We start from the raw sequence: 21760 nt of genomic DNA on the forward strand, positions 1-21760 counted from the left end.
GAGAGCGATTACAAAAAAAAGGACTAATACTGTATATTTAATAAAAAACACGAAAATAATACGATTTTGAACAATCTTATAAAATATAAACCTAAATATCAGAATTTTCACACTTAAGATATTATTTTACATCATTTAAGAAGCTCAAGTGTTAAATATAAGTTCCTGTTTTTTCAAAGTCAAACTCATGTCCGGTGTTTTAAGTTGTTCAAAATGAAGGAATAATGTTCATGTCGATATGGTGACATGTACATTGGCCAGTGTTTAAGATAAGATAAGAAAAAGCAGATTATAGATGTCAACAATTGTGCAGAGACTTCAAATAGAACTAATGCTTTAAAAGATCTATACAAGAGGTCGTAATGTACAACGCAGTGATTATAAATGACGTCTTATGTTATATAACGGATATACATTATAACCACAGATTATGTTTTCATCATGACAAAGGCTTTAAATAAAAAATATATGGGAAGTGAGGGAAAAAAAGGATGACGGGGTACATGATCCCGTGCTTGGACGAGAACCCGCGGCCCTTCATCGACTCTTAAATCCTTCAAGATGGATATCAACGTAGCTTGTAAAGCTGAAATGAGCCTGAAGGATTAACTGTTCGCAGACGTTTGATCAACGTGCCGATCTCTGTCACTCGCAGGTCGAGTGGCGAGGCCAGCTGTGGAGCAGACGACGGGGATGATGACGTGGGGAACTTACGATGACGGGGATGGTGGAGGCCCGGCACAGGATCTGCTTGACCAGCCGGTACCGGTCGTACAGCGGCTTCATGACCTGTCGCTCACTCTTGGTGACCTGAAGAAGAAAATGATGAGCGTCAATCGAGGAGCATCACGTGGACAGAATGGTCTGTAAATCCCTGAGAACACGGTTATCGGTGCGGAAATTATGGTAGATTCAAGCGTTTAAATGAAACAAAATTGCAATAAAATACATGTTACAAAATGTATTATAATTATTAATAATAATAATTATTATTGTATAATATATATATATTTTAAATGTTTTTATGTAGCTGAAAACATACTTTTGAAAAGAGAAAAATGGATGTTTAACCCATCTGTTTCCTCAGAGTCAAGGTGACCCGAAAACAAATGTGTTCGTGGTATCCCTTGTGTTGTCTCTGGGTAAATATGACCCGAAGGCCCGAAAACAAATGTGTTTGTAGTATCCCTTGTGTTGTCTCTTGGTCAATGTGACCCGGAGACCAGAAAGTAGTGTGTTTGTAGTATCCTTTGTGTTGTCTCTGGGTCATTATGACCCGGAGGCCCGAAAGTAAATGTGTTTGTAGTATCCCTTGTGTTGTCTCTGGGTCAATGTGACCCGGAGGCCCGAAAGTAAGTGTGTTTGTAGTATCTTTTGTGTTGTCTCTGGGTCAAGGTGACCTGGAGGCCCGAAAAAAAAAATGTTTGAGGTATCCCTTGTGTTGTTTTTTCAGGACTTCAGGTCACCTTGACCCAGTGATAACACAAGGGATACCTCAAACGCATTTGTTTTCAGGACTTCAGGTCACCTTGACCCAGACATAACACAAGGGATACCTCAAACAAATTTGTTTTCAGGACTTCAGGTCACCTTGACCCAGACATAACACAAGGGATACCTCAAACAAATTTGTTTTCACGACTTCAGGTCACCTTGACCCAGTGATAACACAAGGGATACCTCAAACGCATTTGTTTTCAGGACTATAGGTCACCTTGACCAAGAGATAACACAAGGAATACCTCAAACACATTTGTTTTCAGGACTTCAGGTCACCTTGACCCAGACATAACATAGAGTTGATTAAAAAACCTTCTGTAATAAAAGAGTCAGCTTTTGTTTCGGTCTATAATAAAACACACTCGCGCACGTCTGGGAAATGATTCACTCTCCAGTAGAAATCTGGGTCACCAGCATGAGCTGGACTTGTTTGGATAAAAGACTGGAGCCAGAGATGCCTGCGATGATTAAAGGGATCCGATGTTTACTCACCGGTCGGCCGTGGATGCTCTCGTAGTACAGCAGCGACTTCTGCAACGCCACCTTCTCCGCCGCGATCTGGTCCCGAGTCATATCCTGCAGGGACGAGAGAACATGAGGATGGACGTCAACAAACCCGTTTCCACCGTTTCAGCCACTTCTTGAAAAGCTTACTTTTACCAAGTGACGCCATGTTCTTACTTTGATGTCCTCGGGTCGGTTCACCTCCTCCCTCTTCTCCTGCAGCTTCTTCAAAATGGCTTCCAGCGTGTTCTCCACCGGCGGCTTGGGTACCTTCTCCTGCTGGGGCTTCTTCTCCAGCTGAGAGCCGAAGCTCTTGGGCAGTGTGTTGCTGCGCTGGCGGGTCAGAGGAGGAAGGTCTTCTTCGGATTTGATGATCTTGTTTTCTGGTGACAATGGATGACGAGGATTTAGAGGCGTTTAGAGACGAAGTCGCATCTTCAACGTGTTTCTTAAGAGGCTCACGTTGAAAAATATAATCTAATATCAACCAATCGGAGGCCAGGAATGCAAGGAAGGGAATATAAAACAAAAAGAACGACAAACTGATGCATCCACCGTTCCGACTCTCCACTGACATTAGACCTGTCCCCGGCATATTGACCTACTTTTTCAGTTGCTTTTGACAGAAACCAGGAATGATTCAAGTCCTTATGGTGAAGGTTGTCTCGTCAAAGTTGAGTCAGAATCAACCAAAACTTTTTTATCTCGAGAATAAGACGAAAGAAAATCCAAACATCTTAATAACGATATAGATAATGAAATAATATGAGGAAAATGTCAATTAATAATCAATTTTTCAGGTGAGATAAAAAATATGTTTGAGGTATCCCTTGTGTTGTCTCGTTCAACTTGACCCAGAGATACCACAAGGGATACCTCAAACACATTGGTTTTCAGGACTTCAGGTCGCCATGACCCAGTGATAACACAAGGGATACCTCAAAAGCATTTGTTTTCAGGACTTCAGGTCGCCATGACCAAGAGATAACACAAGGGGTACCTCAAAAGCATTTGTTTTCAGGACTTCAGGTCACCTTGATCCAGTGATAACACAAGGGATACCTCAAAAGCATTTGTTTTCAGGACTTCAGGTCACCTTGATCCAGTGATAACACAAGGGATACCTCAAAAGCATTTGTTTTCAGGACTTCAGGTCACCTTGATCCAGTGATAACACAGGGGATACCTCAAACACATTGGTTTTCAGGACTTCAGGTCGCCATGACCAAGAGATAACACAAGGGATACCTCAAACACATTTGTATTTGGGCCTGAGATAACACACGGGTTTATATAAATCGTTGTAGATCAAATGATTGAATCACATTCATATTAGGGAGAATCCAAAGATCTTAATAACGATATAGATAATGAAATAATATGAGGAAAATGTCAATTAATAATCAATTCTTCAGGTGAGACGTCTCACCTTTTAACAATCTGCGCATCCTGGCCAGTTCGTTCACCCATCGCAGCACTTCTGGGTTCCCAGCTTTGTCGCTGTGCGAAGGCTGCACACAAAACAGAAACGAAAAAACATTTAAACAAACTTTTTTTTTTAAAAAGCAACACATCGACTCCCATAAACGCGGCTCACCCTGTACTTGCGCTCCTCTTCGAACTTGTCCTCGAACCTGTGGATCTTCTTCTTCAGAACGTGGATCCTCTTGGTGAGCTGAGCCGTCGTGAACTCCTCCTTCTCGTCGTCGCAGGAGCCCAGCGAGGAACTCCGACGCCGGCTGAGGAGAGACGAGTTTTTGCCGTGAGCGACTTGAGCTCAGCGAACAACCGGCGCTTTTTTTTTTTTTTTCCCCTCCTACCTGACGAAAGAGTGAGCGTTGGGCGGAGACGGCGGCACCTCGGTGTCGTCCAAGAACTGCTGGGACTGTCCGTAGGCGTAGAAGCGAGGAGACAACATGGGGTCGCTGTCCTCCTCCAGCAGCTGGCGGATCAGGCGTCCTCCGGCGTGAGGAGACACTCCGGGCTCGTCGCGGTCCATGCTGTCCCTCTGCGACGGTTCTGGATCGAGACCAAGACAGTCGTGTTAGTGCCGGGTTGATGAAGCTTCACGAAGCATCGTCTATATTCTGAGAGCCCACTAGATGGCACTCGTTGCGGTATAATCTTTTGCTGTGTCGCAAATCGCATACTACTCTTAGTATGCTAGAAGTTAGTATGCATCAGTTTAGTGTACATACTAACTAGTACGCAAATTCTCCACAGATAGTACGTCTCAAATCAAACTCTGCTGCTACACACTAACCGGAGATCACGTGACAGCTTCTTCTTCTACTACTATTTAACGATGGTTGCAACCAGCTGTTTGAACGCTATCGCCGCCACCTGCTGGCAGCACGTTTTGCAAGTTTGGAAAAAGAAATAAAGAAAAAATATGAGAATCTAAATAATCGCGAGATATTTAAGCTGGTATCAGCAGCGAAGACGTGTTTATCCTCCTACTGCTGCTGAAAATACACCTGTAAGTATATGAATATATATGTATATATATATAACGTAACTTCCGTTTACAACGTCACTAAGATGGAGCCGTTTAGTGTGGTTAGTGTCCATCGAACCATGCTCAGTTTTGTGGGTGGGTTAGTACGCCAATTTAGTGTGCATGGCGCACTAAATTTCGCATACTAAGAATTGAGACGCACTAACGCACAAAAAATACTAACTTTTAGTACGCTAGTATGCGATTTGAGACACAGCATTTGTCTTTGAGCAGCCTTTTTAATAAAACCTCCCACGATTATTTTTTTGCCAAAACTACCCTGATAAAAAACGTGGGCAGTGTTTCGCGAAGCTTCATTGACACATCAGTAAAGTCTGTTTGGTTCGACTGTAGTTAGAAGTTTATTTATAAATATTTGGTGTTTAATCTGAATTACATGTTGATGTATTTGTATTTTATAACTACTTTATAACTACTAAGAAATCGACATTACTGTAAAGAAAAACAAAATAACTTTTGTGGTTTGGATTATACATTATAATAATACATGTTAGAAAAAAGAATGCATGAAATAAATACAATAAAAAAAAAGGATCAAGAATGCAATACGTGACACGTATATAAAGGTTTGTTGATGAAATAAATAATATTAAAATAGAAAAGGTGTGAAAAGGAAAGTGTTTATGGAGTTGACGGGTAGAACAAGTTTTTTGAAACGTGATGTTCTTGAGCATATAGTGAAAGCTTTACATAAACAAAGATCCATGGAGTTGCTTATTTGCATTAACTCGAAGCTAACTTAATAAACTTGGATGTTTTGTTTTTATCATGGTTCTTTTTTTCGGTATATATATTTAAATATTGTGTGTGGAATTTTTAAATTTTATATTTAAATACAAATAATCAAGATGTTTTATTAAGACTTCTGGCCACTAGATGGCATCAGTCACTCTCTGCCAGTATAGAAACAATGAAATGCCACCAGATCCCTGGTATGACTGAGGACGAGAGGATACAGTAAATATTGTTGCTCTAAAATCGCCAGATTCTTGCCAATTCCACTACTGATCACTAATTCATGCACACATCTTCAAAACAAGCCAACCCTCCTCGGTTTGACCGACATTTTCTTCATCTCGCCCTGCATCTGTAACCCATGTTTTCAGGGCTGTGGACACCCCCCCCCACATCGGCTCCCATGACGCCTGCTCCAGTTTCAATCCGTCAATAATTAATTGGAGTAAAAGCCGCCCGGAGGATACCATGACGATGCTCCGGCTATTTATAAAAAGACCCACAGTATTTAGTGGGATAATGTCAGCCAGTGATCCCTGCAGAGATGAAGAAGTGTTTCCTCCTCCCGATTGTACGAAATGCTAGGCTAGTCCTTGGACGGCAGATTCTGTTGCCTTCAGGGGTCAGAGGTCACCGTTACACAGGAGATGAAGGAGATGAAAACGAGGCCAGGCTGCGTTCAAATCGTCAGAGAAAAACATTCAACATTGACACCCGGGTCTAAAAAGGCGCTGATGCGTATTATTTCTAGCTGGAGGTGTTAACACGATTCAGGGCTCGGATTCCAGCCCCACGCACCAGGGGGGTCCCCCCGACTGTAGTGCACGTACGTGCGGTTTTAAAAGTTTCTCAAGCACACACACACACGGATATGGTCCCGGAGACACCGAGCCAGGGTCCGTGGCATTCAAGAATTAATCCCTTAAATCAAGCGCTCGCCAGTGGCCCGCGATCGACTAATGAAACAACAACATGGCAGTTTGCCTTTTTCACGAGAAGGTTTGTTGTTGTCTAGCCGGGCGGGGTCACAGAGTTCTAGATCATTCCGCTTGTTGCCATGCAGCGGAAAAGGCCAGTCACTCGCAACCTTTACTTTTAATTTACAGTAGAGCAAGACCCGCACCGATGCCTGCATTTACTCACCGTCGCAACTCACATGGAAAACGGTTTTGAAATCAAGAAAGGGAAAGTTAAAGAAGGGAGCATCTGGAACGGCAGAAGAAAAGAAGAAAAGTGGACCATTAGTGATTGTGGCCGAGTGAGTGACCGCGTCAAAATGCAATTGTTCTAAAAGCTTCTTTCTCTCCAAATGTGCCGGGGTCGCCTTATTTGTGTCACGCAAATGTCTTTTCCATCACCACGGCCAAGGACAGAGCGGTCACCCAGCATGCATCGGCACAAAAAGTACTGGGGCAAAGGTCTCGTGAACACATTTGATGCAGGCGCTGCGTTCAAGGCTCATCTTTTGACAGTTTGTGAATCATCTGTTTAAGCCCCAGACGGCAGGAGCTTGACGTGAAGATTCAAATCAGTTTTTTTAATTGTTCTTGTTCTTTTATATTCCTATTGATCCTAATTTTTTTCATCTCGTCATGACTGATAAAACATTAAAGAGACTTTAATAGAGATCCTTTGATTTGAACCTATTCATTTGTAATTCATAAAGAAACGTCCATTTCATTTTTTAAACTACTTACAGTTATAATGTTTAAACACATTATTTATCCTTTTTTTTGCCACTCAAAATTAATTTTGCCTGGTTTTATGATTTAAAAAATGTTAATGCTTTAATGCGGAAAAGAAAGCGTACTATTGTTGTAATGTATTTTTAATTTCTTGATTTAATTGGAGGCTAAAATGACAGCAGTTTAAGAGAATATACAAATAAAAAAATACTGTCTAGAGCAAGACGTTGACTAAGTTTAGAATTTCGACCCCTTGCGATTGACACACCTGACTTAGATATTATGTATTTAAGTAAGTAAGTAATATTAAGTAGGAAATGTTTCTACATTGACTGATTTATAAAAGAAAAAATGCAATAAACAAAACAAAAACAAAACTCGATCTTCATCCATTTAAAACCATCTAAAAATCAACAACAACCAAAACAATAAAAAAATAAATAAAACAGAAGTTCAAACTCAAATGCAGGAGGAAAAACAAGTTTTGTTCATTGACTAGACTAGCAATAAAGATATATTTGGAACGTTTTAACATTTGATAAACAGGCTCGACGACTGAACAAACAAGCGACACATGGACGTCCGGCCAAGTGTTTTCACTGATGCTGAGTAATCTAAAACGCTCGCGGGCAAACACCGCAGAAGAACAAACATCACAGCCAGCGAGCCGGATCACGCTTGCACTTGTGGGCCGCCACGCTCTGCTCACACTTGCGCCACCAAACACTCGCAGAAGAAAATGTTCTTAGCAAAACACACGAGTGTGTGTCGCTGCAAAAAAAAACAACACACACACTCCCTGCGGTTCAATCACGACCACAAGAGAGTGCAGGATGTTGAGGACTCCACTTTTTTAAAGGTTTTCTGAGCTTGAAAGTGACACATGTGTTGTAAGCGGCTGCACATACCACATCCTTCAAACTTCAAACACACCTTCTGAGAATCACATGGTTAAAAGTGATTCATCTAAAAATGTTGTTATTCCTGTATCACACTTGGCCACTAGAGGGCTCCACGCGGCGGAGAATGAACCAGGAAAATAAGTGAGGGAGAAATCTTAAGACCACAGTGAGAAAAATAATCATCACATGTTACTACACGTTTCTCCCTGCATTGAACTAGTTAAAAAAATAGAAACAAACAACAAACAAACCTGTACCTGCAACCATTCCATTAAAAAAAAAGTAAAAAAAGAGAAATCTCCACCCACATGTTGCAATATCCCATCAGGAGAAAAAAACAACAAAAAAACAACAATAGACTACTAAGAAGGAACTTCCTTATTCATGATAAAACAACTTTTTCAATCGCAATCTTGCAAATATATAAGAAGTATGATCAATAAGGAATAATTCTGCAAATTAAAAGTGCCTTCTTTACAAAGATGTTTCAAGAAGCAGCTTTAATCCTGGTGAAGTGCAACTAAAGGTGAGGATAAGAGGATACGTGCAAATTCAATCCAGCTGGAGAGACGTGACAGAAGGAGTGCAGGCGTCCATGTGCAGCCGGGCTCGACGAGGGAAGTGCAAAAAAAAAAACTGCGAGCGCAGACAACAACAACACGCGTGCTTCCTCCCTCACCTCCCCAGTTGTTGTTGTCCTCCGTCAGCGCTGTCAGGTCCAGCCGGGGAATGTCCTCGCGGTCCTGATCGGATCCTCGCACCTCCCCGATCCTCCCCGAGTCACAAGAGACGGGCGACTCCTGGATCTTCATCCTTAGCGTCTGCACAACCATGAGAGAAAGAAGGGAAAGAGCAACTCAAAAAGACGACGGACGAGCCCCGTGAACACACTCTTTAAGTTGGGCTCTCACAGATGGGCCCAGCCCCTTGACAAGAGTGGTGGGGTGGAGGGGGGGTGGGCGGGTCCACTACCATTGGCTCCCGTGGCCGGGGCCAAAGCATCCGCCTGCATGTCTGAGGCCGTGCTATGTGGGAGGAGGCGTGGATTTGGGCGAATCCCGCCCACTTTCCTCAACAGTAGTGCCTTTTGCTTGCTCTCCCGCCTGTTGTGCACATTTTCCCCACCCGGGTGTTCAACTGGACTTGTTTGTTTCACAGGAGCAGAGGGGGGAGTAGCGAGGGGTGTGTGGGGGGGGGGCTGAACAAAAAAAAAAAAAAAAAAGCATAGAGATTGTGAGCCTGTACACGTACACTGTGGGGATTTTCCGAACCTTTTTTTTTTTTCAGACCTGCAGCCAAACAACTGAACTTCTGGAAACTACTTGAACACTTTGTCACTCTTAACAGCTGCGACACAAACATGATATAGATATCTTATGAATATCAGCACTCAGCATTAAAAGGTCCAGTTTCCTCTTCCCTGGGCGTGGGAGGAAGATATTTTTAGGTCGAGGACGGATGAAGACGTTCTGTTACTGGACCCCGTAGATGCAAAGCGATCGATGGCGACGACTCGCGGCTCAAGTTCTAGCACCTTGTGTTTGTCAATTTTTTATATAAGCTGGTGTGAAGGAGATTACATCCTGAGGATTGATGCGCACATGTCTGGGCTCTTAGATAATCTGATAAACTGTGGTTTAGATGACAAAACTAAAAAGAAAAATGAGTCGGGGGGTCACACGAGTCAAAAGGATTACTAAGAGTTTTAGGACTGTACAAATATATGAGTAAGTACTTGTAAGTTCATGTACTACTTGAAGGAGATGGTAGACAAATGTATATCGGTGAAATTATTTTACTAAACAGGGTAGACGACCAGATTTAAATCAAAATCAACGTGTTGAATAACAAATAACACAATGTCATTTCAACTAATTTAGGTGGTGTCCCGTTTTACCATCTGGACCTACATTTTTTTTGAAGAATAAGTCAGCTTCACGACTATTTTCTTTGCATGTGTGTGTTGTAGATGAGAGTTGAAGGAGCACCAATGAGCTTATTTGTATTAACGACATATTAAATGCTAGAAAAGGCATACAGGGTTCCCTTGTTTATTCTGAAATCTCCCCTGTTTTAAATGAAGTAGTGACAGTTTATTATTTACTATTAAAATACACCCTCAAGCCTTAAAATCCCCCCCTCGCTCATTTCATACACCTGTTCCAAACTGTCTTTCTCACACAGTTAACTCAAGAACTAACATGATTTGAAGTAGATGGACAAGGTTTGAATGAACATGTTTATGTTTGAACTTGCAAACTCAAGTTGCATTTTACACTTTTGTTTTGTTTTTAATCTTCCTTATTCACATTAAAAACTCAAGGCCCGGGGGCCAAATCTGGCCCGCCAAGTCATTTTATGTGGCCTGCCAAACTAGTTTACTCAAAATCCAAGTAGATTAACGTTCAAGTTGATATTTTGAGCCGTAAAGATGCCAGTGTTTGATAAACAAGAGATTATCGATGGCAACAATTTCGCAACGACTTAGTAAAACTGAGATTGTAGGAATTTTGGCTGTTTGGCTTTAAAAAGAGACCAAAAGACCAGAGGTTTTAATCCTCATGACGAGGTTCAAACGTCACAAAAGCAAGTGATCTTTGGTGCAGGGTCCAATATGGGACCTTGGTTGGGTTTTGGGTATACATGATTAATTGAAGTGTGTTTAAAGATAAGCCTTGACACGCGGTGATTGTTCAAAAGTAGGCCGTTTTTGATAAAGCAGGTTGAGCCAAGAGTGCGGCCGCACGTGCTCAGACTGACACGCAGATCTGGTGAAAAGCAGCTAACTACCTAAGTATTATATAATATATAAAAAGCTTTTATCAAGTTGATATTTTCCATTTCTGAGTAAACAATTGGGAGAGTCATTTGAGGAAACGACCTTCGACCTCCACCTCAGGTTCCCGTGATTGATTTATTTATCAGTCCCGACGACTCAACCTCTTGACACAATCACTCGGCGCGAAGCGAGACTCTCTACAGGGCGCGACTCTAGGATTAGGAGCACAGATGTAGCGGCACGTTCGCACACGTGCGGACGCACACGCACACGAACCCACCACTGTATTTCAAATAGCACTTTAAGCACGATTACATCATCCTGAGCGCTCCAGCTGGCGCACAACTGCTGTGTCCGTGTGTGTGTTTGTTGCATCACAAGTTGATTAAGTAGTGTTTGAGGGGATTTAGCAAAAAATGTTTTTTTTTATTTTTTTATACTGTCGCTGCCTAGCATCTACTAGAGCTTATCTCTGTTTCTGACTCTACTAGTCCATGACGAGGACTTCCCCAGGGAGGTCCAGGTCGGCCCAAAACTCATCCGTCAAAGAGGTCCAGGTCCAGAATCCACATAAGTTTTCAAGCCACCGGCTTCTTTTTAACACAGTGTCAAAAGAGTCCAGACATGCTTTAAAAGGAACTTCATGTCAGCAGGTTATTAATGATCTGCAATATTATTCTTCTGGTCTTAATAATGAGCAGTCGCCGTTTGCAAGTACAAACAGGAAGTAACCATTGTGTTATTTTATTTATTTATTGTACTTTTCAATTAGTTTCTGTCAAATCATCAATCGTAAATTTCAACAATGATTTACCGCTTTATCTACAAGTGTATATTAGGGGATTGTAAAGTCAAGAATCGCGCGTTGCGATACGCATCACATATATATTGAAAGACTGTAATAACCAGGATATAATGAGTTAATTTTTTAACAAGTTAATAATAGAAACAAGTGTCGTTACATGCTTAATAACATTGGACTTGAGGTTGGATTGAGGCTGGATTAGATGTTTGGGCTCCTGCTGAGACTCTCCATCTAAAATGGAAGTGTATTATTATTGACTTACTTACTCACCTGTGCGCCATTTGTGACCTTTTAATTCAAGTGTGTAGTGCAGGTGGAGCAAGAGACTCTACTTCTGTGCAAAGTTGCAATCAATCAATCAAATGTTGTAATTTATACAGTTCTGATCATTTAGTTTAGATTTTTTTTTTTTTCTTGATTTAAGGGAAACCACATTAAAATCAATTAAACAAAATCAGAAGAAATCAAATTTGTTACAGAAGCTCCACCACAGGTTCCGTATTTTTTATCTGGCTCTCAAGCTCCTCTTTCTCTTAACCCTTGGGAGGTCGTTGACCTTGATCCAGAGACAACACAAGGGATACCACATACACATTTGTTTTTTGGACCTTCCGCTCACCTTGACCCAGATATAACAGGTAGGGTTAAGGCAAAAAGAGCCGAGGATCTCGAGATGAATCGCAAGAAAACCTAGGTTTGATAAAATCCGTTATGTGTGAATGCTGTGTGAAAGTGGAGGCAGGTTTAGTGTGTGATTAATGATGCCAACAGCAGCTCACTAGGAAACTCGGCACTCTCAAATGAATGACACTCATGTTGCAAGGGGCTTATTAAGAACCAGCTGAGGAGGCTGAGGGAACAGAGAGATGCCAGCTCCAGATGGCTGCCCAGCAGGCCCTGGAGAGACTCGTAAATAGAATCCATTTTTCAGCTCTAAGTAAACATTTTTATTACTTTTCCCCCATCGATAAGGACAAAAAAAATAAAAAAAATTACCTGCATGGATGCGAGAGACACGGCTTTTCCTGAAATATCACTCCTGGAAATAAAAACAACGAAAGTCTCTTAACGTCGTGACATGTTTTTTTTGATTGACCTTGAACTCACCCTTTCATCGAAGTGTCGTTCATCCCAGTTTGCTCGTACATCTCGGGAACATTTAAAACCTCCTGCAATAAGAGAGACGTGTCAACCACACACCCCTGAGAAATGAATGAGATTAAGATGTCTCACCCGTCACCTGACAATTATCGTGACAACATTGGATTCTTACAATAAATGCCAATTAATAATCTTGTTTACTTAGGAGCACATGTCAACAGATTTTAAAATGTCACAATCATCGTTTGGAAGCATGTATCCGTTATTGGGTCACGTGACTGATTGTTTCATGTTGTTACATCTGGAATACAACTGTGAGAGCAATTTGCTACCGGTTTGACCTTTGACCCCGCTTATTTCTCCCCTGAGCAACGACGATAACTATGCCACGTGTCAATCTGTTTGGCACTTGAGGTAAATCCCAGAGCAGCTTCAAGATGGAAAAAACCCTCCAGGCTCTCGTCACTCTCTCGAAAAAGAAAGAGAATCTACTTGGTGATGAATTCCCAACGTTTTTTTTTGTTGTTTATAACACAACAGCGACTAGTTTAATGTCAACTTTAGTGTCACACAGTGACCTTATATAACGCAGATGAATCGGCAGGTTTGTTTTGAATGAACTTGGAAAAAAAAAGGTTAGATATCAATCAAGTCGTTTGAAAAATGAAGCTTAATTAATAAAACTATTGTTTATAATTCAAGAATTGTGTTGGTTCATGACTTAAAATAAAAAAGCTCCTCAATTCTACATGTTGGCCAACAATGATGCAGTCTTTTTGAAGTCCGTTTTTTATTAAAAAAGGCAGCAGTGAGTGAGAGCTTTACGTTAATACGGGCAGAACTTAAAGTTTACAGACAAACGATCATGTGACCTTCTTGGTGGATGTATCTGGGGTCATACGGGCATAAGTGCTTTTAAAACCGTGTGAATATGAATTCAGAACAAAGTTTCCCCAAGTAGATCTTTGTACAGCCATTGTCCCCAAGTGTACAAGTTCGGAATCATTGATTCATTTTGGGTGTAATTTAACCACTGGGGTACAAGTGTTGATGAAATTGAGGGTGTCAACAGATCTTTTTACACACCTGTTAAATTATTTTATATTAACAAATTAACAATTTGAGCAATATTGAAGATATCTTAATGGATTAAAAAAAAACTATATAACATTTAAAGGTTATTGTGACCTTATTCGCTTATAGATAAGTAAGTACAGTATATTTGGGCCTTACTTGGCTAAATTTTAATTAGAAGTTGCTCATTTATTATCTGTAAATCGTGTAGTATTTATTACACCATTAATCACACTTTAGAAGTTGGAATGAACTTTATGAGAATAAAATCTGATGACTCACAGTTTCCACGTCCTTGTTATCAGTCCTATGAACCAGCATAGGGGCGATCCTCAACCTCCTTCCTACTTCGACAGGCGAGTTCCGGCCTCCCTGTGGATCCACTTTGCTCCTCCTGTTCTCTCCTTCACCGCTTTCTCCACTGGCTGGGATGTTCTCTTTGTTGGTGTCTGCACTAATGGACGTGGCTCTGCGTTCAGACAAAAAGAAAGAGAAATGTTTTTCTGATCAACTCTCTGGAAGCTGAATGTTGACGGTGATTCTCATCTCTCGTTGCTTATATGCGACGACGCGCTGTTTAGCCTCTGTGCTAATTCTATTTACTGTTCCTGGGTTTGTTGACGGTTTCTGATGTCTTCACACTGATGCACTTCTCTGGTCCATGTGTCGCTGTTAAGTCTACCGAGATTAGCTACGGACACGACTGACCTTGGTTGTTATGGCTGTTCAGAATCTCTGCGGTTGTTGTAAGAATGAAAAACTCCAAGGTTTTTGTATGTAAACACTGAAATACCCAGATTTGCTAGCTATATAAGTAAGTAAGTAAGTAAGTAAGTAATATTTATTTATATAGCGCTTTTCTAGACCAGGGTCACAAAGCGCTTAAACAATCAAAACAATACTCAAAAAAGTATATACTTTAAAGATCAAGATAATACTGAGAACACAACAGGAGTTCCAGAAAATCAAGGAAAAGCCTGAACAAATAGAAACGTCTTAAGATCTTTCTTAAAGGAGTCAGTAGATCCATCAAGCGCAAAGAGAGAGGAAGATTGTTCCAAAGCGTAGTAAAAAAAAATACATCCAGAAACCAAATAACCCAAAGAGAAGACAGTGGGGGAAGATTATATTGCCGAACAAGCTGAACTCTTTGAAATCATTGTTATTTAATATTTATTAAATGTTATAGAAATTTCTCTGGAATTGAAACATTTTTTAATTTTCAGGTCTTCAGCCTCAGAGATTGTCTTGTATAAACAAATCTGAATGAATTTCCAAATAAAATCCTCTTTCATTTTCACTTTTAATGAATAAATACCTTGTAACCTTTTTCAGGTATTAATAGGTTCAACGTAAACGAATAGGGTGAGATACTGCAATATATAATCACGATAATCTTTTTCACGATACTGTATTGTTATTCGACAGCATTGTGTCAATTTAAAAAATATATATATATCTTCAAAAATAAATGATTGATTTATTTCAATTAAACTTTCAGTAGCTGTTGGGGCAAAGGATTAATCATTAATATCTAATAGTTGTAGGTCAATTCCATCCTCTGCATTTTATCTATATAATAAAATAACATTTGAAGTATCATTTATATCATAACATTCAAATTAGCTTAATGGGACCAAAGATGACATCATTAGTCCCTCCCGTGCTATATGTAGACACTATATTTTTATACCATGCGTTTGTTTCTTCTCGTCTGGACTATTGTAACAGTTTGTTTTCATGTCTTAACAAGAAGGATCTGTCTCGTCTGCAGTTGATTCAGAACTGTGCAGCAAGAATTCTAACCCGCTCTAGTAGAAGAACTCACATTTCTCCGATCCTTAAAACTCTTCACTGGCTGCCAGTTTCTTTCAGGATCAACTTTAAAATTCTGGTTCTTACTTTCAGATCTATTCATGGTCAGGCTCCTCCTTACATCACTGATCTGATCCAGCCTTACACCCCAGCTCGGGCTCTGAGGTCTGTGGATCAGAATCTACTTATGGTTCCACGCACACGGCTCAGGACCAGAGGAGAGAAATCTTTTCAGGCTGTTGCTCCTAAGCTTTGGAACGATCTTCCTCTCTCTTTGCGCTTGATGGAGTCTAGTGACTTCTTTAAGAAACATCTTAAGACGTTTCTATTTGTTCAGGCTTTTCCTTGATTTTCTGGAACTCCTGTGTTGTTCTCAGTATTATCTTGATCTTTAAAGTATATACTTTTTTGAGTATTGTTTTGATTGTTTAAGCACTTTGTGACCCTGGTCTAGAAAAGCACTCTATAAATAAATATTACTTACTTACTTACTTATATTTAATACCTCTGCCAAGGAGATCATGTAACCGATTTTAATGGAATGTTTAGAAAGTATTGAGCATGTGACAACATTATTAAAATGTATTGACGCCCTGGATTACAGTTGGAATCCGTGATTCGAAATATAACGTGGAAAGAACTCTACTGTAATATATTTTTCAAATTCTATTTTCTTGAAACAAATCATGAATTGAAAACTTAATCTTCATCAGTCGAGGATATTCCTAAAAAACGACATATGTTCTGCGGTGTTCTACCCGTGTCTTCCTTTGTGGGATTCCCCGCACTGCTCCTCCTCCTGCCCTCTGTTGTGTCGACGTCTCTGTCTGGCTGTTCGCGTCACTCTCGGGGCCGAGGGCCGAGTGGAGGTCAAGGCACAGTCGTCTGAAATGGGATCCCCGCATCGGTGGACTTCAAAGAGATGCCGCTCCACCGTGGAACGTATTGTTCTGTCCAGGATGCTACAGGAAGCCATGAACACAAGTTTCTGAATTCAGAAAAGAATACCCACGGTTGAGAAACAGTTTACTGTGATAAGAAATAACTAACCTCACTACGTCTGGTGTGCAGTTGACGGGTGAGAGGAGGTCACTGAAGGAAAAAAAACAAAAGGTCAGTTCATGTGACAGGTGGTCACTGTAGGTCCCAGAATTTAGCTCCTCCTTGGTGATCCAGGTGTAAAGCATCCATGGCTACCAGTCTAGTGTTTAGGAACGTTTCTCTCTGCTGAGCGACAATGAATTCGCCAACTTGCTGAATTCCTCATTTTTTAAGAACGACCCACTACAGTTCATGATGATCAGGTCCAATCTGTTTGCTAAAAGCTTGAGCCAAGTCTAGCTTGGCGGTCACTCATGGCCCTTGATCAGACTAAACTGTGGCTCGCCATCACTGCCAACCTTTATTTGACAACAACAAATAAAAACAGGGAAAGTGAAAAACAACATATAACAAAAACCCGAAAATAAATAAACAACTTTAACTTAGCTGTAACTTCAATAACGTGCATTTTTTCCTTCAGTTGTTAAAAAGATCATGTGTTCATTTGTTCATTGAATTGATTAACGTTCAGATATGATAGATACTTTATTCATCTCCTTAGAGAAATTCACGGTTCAGCAGCTCCAGAATATGTTACAATATATAGATATAGTGTTTCACTATTAGTTATAAACTATTAGTTATAAAATATCCTATGGTATTGAACGCACCATAGAGAGATAGAGAGAGAGATAGAGAGATAGAGAGATAGAGAGATAGAGAGATAGAGAGATAGAGAGATAGAGAGATAGAGAGATAGAGAGATAGAGAGATAGAGAGATAGAGAGATAGAGAGATAGAGAGATAGATAGATAGATAGATAGATAGATAGATAGATAGATAGATAGATAGATAGATAGATAGATAGATAGATAGATAGATAGATAGATAGATAGATAGATAGATAGATAGATAGATAGATAGATAGATAGATAGATAGATAGATAGATAGATAGATAGATAGATGGATAGATGGATAGAGCAATCATTGTTGATTTATTTTAAAGGAGTAATAAGGAAAAGTCTAACTACAACATTCATGAATATAAATAGCATGTAGTGAAATATGGCCTTAAGGGGAAAATATGGGGACACGCCAGATTTAACCCTTGTGTTTTCTGAAGACTCAAGGTGACCCGGGGAACTAATGTGTTTTTGTTATCCCTTGTGTCGCTTCCGTGTCAAGGTTAACGACCCTCCCTCGCTTCCCAAAATACATATGCAGTAGCAGTGGCGTTCACGTTCTCCTAGACGGTCCAGACCAGGACACACGCTGGTGTTCTGCTGCCTCAGGGGTGACCTGCCACAGTCTCTAGTAAACATGAATGTTGACAGTAACAGCAGAGTTGGTGAAGGACTTTTACTGAGAACTGATTAGAAAAGAGATAATCTTGGAGTCAGAGTACACACAGAGGTGACTGCCAAGAAAACTGCTTCGGGACATTTGTGAAACAGTAGACAGAAGATTTACAAAGTGGACGGAGGACTTTTGGATGTGGATCTTTTAAAAAGAAAGACTCTTTAAAAAGTCTAAAGGTCTGTGTCACTCATCTCTGTGGAGTTTTTAGAAGGCAAGTATTAAAACCAGGGATGAATATTAAATGTAAATTCACTACCTAAACTAATATCGCTCATGTTTGTTCTGTTGAATTTGAATTGAACGGTTCAGCGTCAACATCAGTGGAGAATTGTTAACACATTGGTGGCAGCTGGGTGAATGTATAAGCCTGGTCTAATCCCCCAAATACACACTTTTTAAGAAAAAAATGTAGAGCAAGTTCAAAGCAGTTTTGACTAATCACTGTTTCAGGTTCTCAAACCCATGATAAAAACGTGAAACGTCAAAAAGTCATCGTCACTTCCTGAACAATATTGAGCAAATAAATACCAACTATCTTCTTTCTCAAATGGTTTTAAAACTATTACCAAACACTGTACTCAACCGTCAACAGCGCCATCTTTTGAACCAACCATGACAACAGAACATCAACGTCCGCATCACGCCATATTTCATGGCGGTTAATGGAACAAAACAGAATAAAAACACAATAGTTCCTTTTTTCAAATGTTGAAAATCACATCACAGGCCATCTAGAGTAGGTCTGAAATGAACGTTGATTTTTGTTCTTAAGTAGTCCTTGTTAAACAGTTTAATTACTAGTAGACCAAGATAAGCAGAAGTCTGCTGCCTAATTATAGACTCGGCTATATATACTTTAGGTTAAAGCAGCAAAAGAGAGTTTAATAATTGACCATTGTTGATTCAACCTTCGACCTCCACGGATCAGAATCTCTCAGGCTCACACTTCATGACAAACGGAGAATGCGGAGCTTATAGTTTTCAGCTTAGCACAAATCTTGAAGTTAAAAGCAGGTGGTTAAGTGCACTTGAACGAAAAACATTTTCTTTTTTAATGGTTATTTATTAACAGCACGCTGTCAGTCAGAAAAGTAACCAATTGGAAGCTGGTTTGGTCGAAAGGTCCAAACGTGGAGTAGTCATGTTACAAACAGTACACTAGTTGATTGTTTTAGTTAAAATCTAACTTGTTTGTCCTTTAGTTATGTTTTGGGCTTATTTTTTTTAACAAATCCAAGCAAAGAAAAACTTTACTGTAATTAAGTAAGTAAGTAAGTAATATTTATTTATATAGCGCTTTTCCAGACCAGGGTCACAAAGCGCTTTAACAATCAAAACAATACTAAAAAAAGTATATACTTTTAAGATCAAGATAATACTGAGAACAACACAGGAGTTCCAGAAAATCAAGGAAAAGCCTGAACAAATAGAAACGTCTTAAGATGTTTCTTAAAGGAGTCAGTAGATCCATCAAGCGCAAAGAGAGAGGAAGATTGTTCCAAAGCTTAGGTGCAACAGCCTGAAAAGATTTCTCTCCTCTGGTCCTGAACTGTGTGCGTGGAACCATCAGTAGATTCTGATCCACAGACCTCAGAGCCCGAGCTGGGGTGTAAGGCTGGATCAGATCAGTGATGTAAGGAGGAGTCTGACCATGAATAGATCTGAAAGTAAGAACCAGAATTTTAAAGTTGATCCTGAAAGATTTTAAGGATCGGAGAAATGTAAGTTCTTCTACTTATTAAGGCGTATTTTGTTATTTTACTGAGCATTTTAGACATTCTTTTTCAACTGTTTTAAGAACCTACTGATACTTCATAAAAATGTATAATATTTATGAAATTATTTCAAAGATTAAGGTCATTTTTTAACCCCTGTGTTGCCTCTCTGTCCGTATGAACAAACCTCCTCCACTACAGATTTCTGGAAGCCAAGGATTGACCCAGAGGCAACACGAGAGATACCTCCTTATGGGGGTCACAGGGGGGCTGGACACCCTGAACAAGACTCCAGTCCGTTGCAGGACACACACAGACATACAACCATTTGAAACACACACTTATTCCCCTAGTTCCCAATCAACCCATTTATTTTTTGGGACCGGGGGAGGAAACTGGAGTAAACCCATGCAACACAATGGAGTCGCGTACAGGAGTGAAGCAGTTTTGGCAAAATATATCCAAGAAATCGCATCATAACATCCCACTGGATGCACATGGAGTGACGGAGCAATAACATTAGTTCGTAGATTTCCCCATCCACTGTTAATAAAGTCTATTAACCTCAATATATTGGGCTCGGGAGATGAGTGACTCGTTTAAATGATCCATTATTAAATGGAATGGAATGTTTAATCCGCCAACTAATTTGCCAGTGACAGTAATAGTACGATGAATGATAGGGGAAAAAAAATCATGTCCTGTCACATGAGAAGTGTCACATGAAAGCTATTATATTTATATATAAATATCCCCACAGTGGCCAGAGCATGCCTGAATGTCGGTGTCCACGTGCATGATAAGAACAGTATTTTCTGTTAAGCACTTTTACCTGCTATTATATAGAAAACGTGACGACAGGAATAGCTCCTGACTTGATTGCTGTTGGTAAGGAAGAGGCAGAAATGCCATTATTGTCGAAGCCAGAGCATAGCAGTGACCTTCACTTAGACTTGCTTCGGTTAATATTAAAAATTCACAAAGGTATTTACAAATCCATTCGTAGTCTAGTTCTATGGGGTTTTGTTTGGTACACTTTGTGCGAATGTTATGAAGAAATGTAGCCTTAATAAACACCAATACCAACTGATCTTTGTAGGTCATGTGTGAGACCAAAAAGGTAATCCAGCCACTGACTCTACGGCCTAATAAATATCCCACGATGCTAAAATTAACTGTACTATTTTATATCAGACAGTAAAAAGAAACGGCTGCCCCCCCCTTATCTAAGTCCTGCCAGTAATACAAACATGGGTGAAAACGTGCCAGCGCTAAATGAGTAACAAAAAGTAGGTTGTGATATCACGGGTTGACTGAAGGACTAACAAACAGCGTCGTTGATGATTAACAGGACATTATCCAGCATGTGGAGCCTGAGGAGCAGAAACAATCCTGTCTGGATCGTTGTGTACTCAACATTGACACAAACTGGTGTTTGGGTTGGTTGGTGTATGTAATATATATATAATTATTAAATTCATTTTTAAGCTAACTTACAGCATGTATTACTCTTATACATCTTATAGACATAGACGTTATAGACACATGAGGACAGAAGAAGGACAGAAAGTCAAGTCACATGTGGAGTTTTACTACAGTTCTTCCCACTGCAAACAAACAAAGCTTGGAGCAGTCTAGCCGCCCAACATTCAGTCAGTGGGTCAGAAAGTTGTTTTTTGTACTCAAGTTGATTTTTAACTGAACTCCTTTCATTAACACAGAGATGATCATCCAATGCAAGTTACAGCAATTATTGATCAACTTCTTTCAACGAGGACTCTTGCTGTGTCTCAAATCGCATACTTCTCTTAGTATACTAGAAGTTAGTATGCATCAGTTTAGTGTACGTACTAACTAGTACGCAAATTCTCCACAGATAGTACGTCTCAAATCAATCACTGCTGCTACGCACTAACCGGAATTGACAGCTTCTTCTTCTACTTCTATTCAACGATGGTTGCAACCAGCTGTTTGAACGCTATCGCCACCTGCTGGCAGCACGTGTTGCAAGTTTGGAAAAATAAAGAAAGAAAAAATATGAGAATCGAGATATTCGAGATATTTAAGCTGGTATCAGCACCGAAGACGTGTCATCCTTCTACTGCTGCGGAAAATACACCTGTAAGTATATGAATATATATGTATATATATATGACGTAACTTACGTTTACAACGTCACTAAGATGGAGCTGTTTAGGGTGGTTAGTGTCCATCGAACCATACTCA

The 21760-nt window shown here is 40.1% G+C and overlaps 1 protein-coding gene across 4 annotated transcripts in view; it reads right to left on the reverse strand.

The window, feature by feature from the left end:
- fam13a (family with sequence similarity 13 member A) overlaps positions 1-21760 on the reverse strand; it is a 47198-nt gene that overhangs the window by 4346 nt on the left and 21092 nt on the right. For 2 of the 4 annotated variants that reach the window (XM_087807533.1, XM_087807549.1), the window contains exons 9-20: positions 16469-16510; positions 16177-16380; positions 13886-14072; positions 12536-12597; positions 12425-12467; positions 8524-8665; positions 3825-4023; positions 3602-3743; positions 3434-3515; positions 2155-2387; positions 1993-2076; positions 715-810 (exon numbers count right to left, since the gene is read on the reverse strand). In XM_087807533.1, coding sequence (XP_087663659.1) covers positions 715-810; positions 1993-2076; positions 2155-2387; positions 3434-3515; positions 3602-3743; positions 3825-4023; positions 8524-8665; positions 12425-12467; positions 12536-12597; positions 13886-14072; positions 16177-16380; positions 16469-16510 — 1516 coding nt within the window. The remainder of the gene's footprint in view (positions 1-714; positions 811-1992; positions 2077-2154; positions 2388-3433; positions 3516-3601; positions 3744-3824; positions 4024-8523; positions 8666-12424; positions 12468-12535; positions 12598-13885; positions 14073-16176; positions 16381-16468; positions 16511-21760) is intronic. The other 2 variants (XM_087807541.1, XM_087807558.1) reach the window with 1 other exon arrangement.

This window comes from Callionymus lyra, chromosome 1, assembly GCF_982586985.1.
Source record: "Callionymus lyra chromosome 1, fCalLyr1.hap1.1, whole genome shotgun sequence".
Lineage (NCBI taxonomy): Eukaryota > Metazoa > Chordata > Actinopteri > Syngnathiformes > Callionymidae > Callionymus > Callionymus lyra.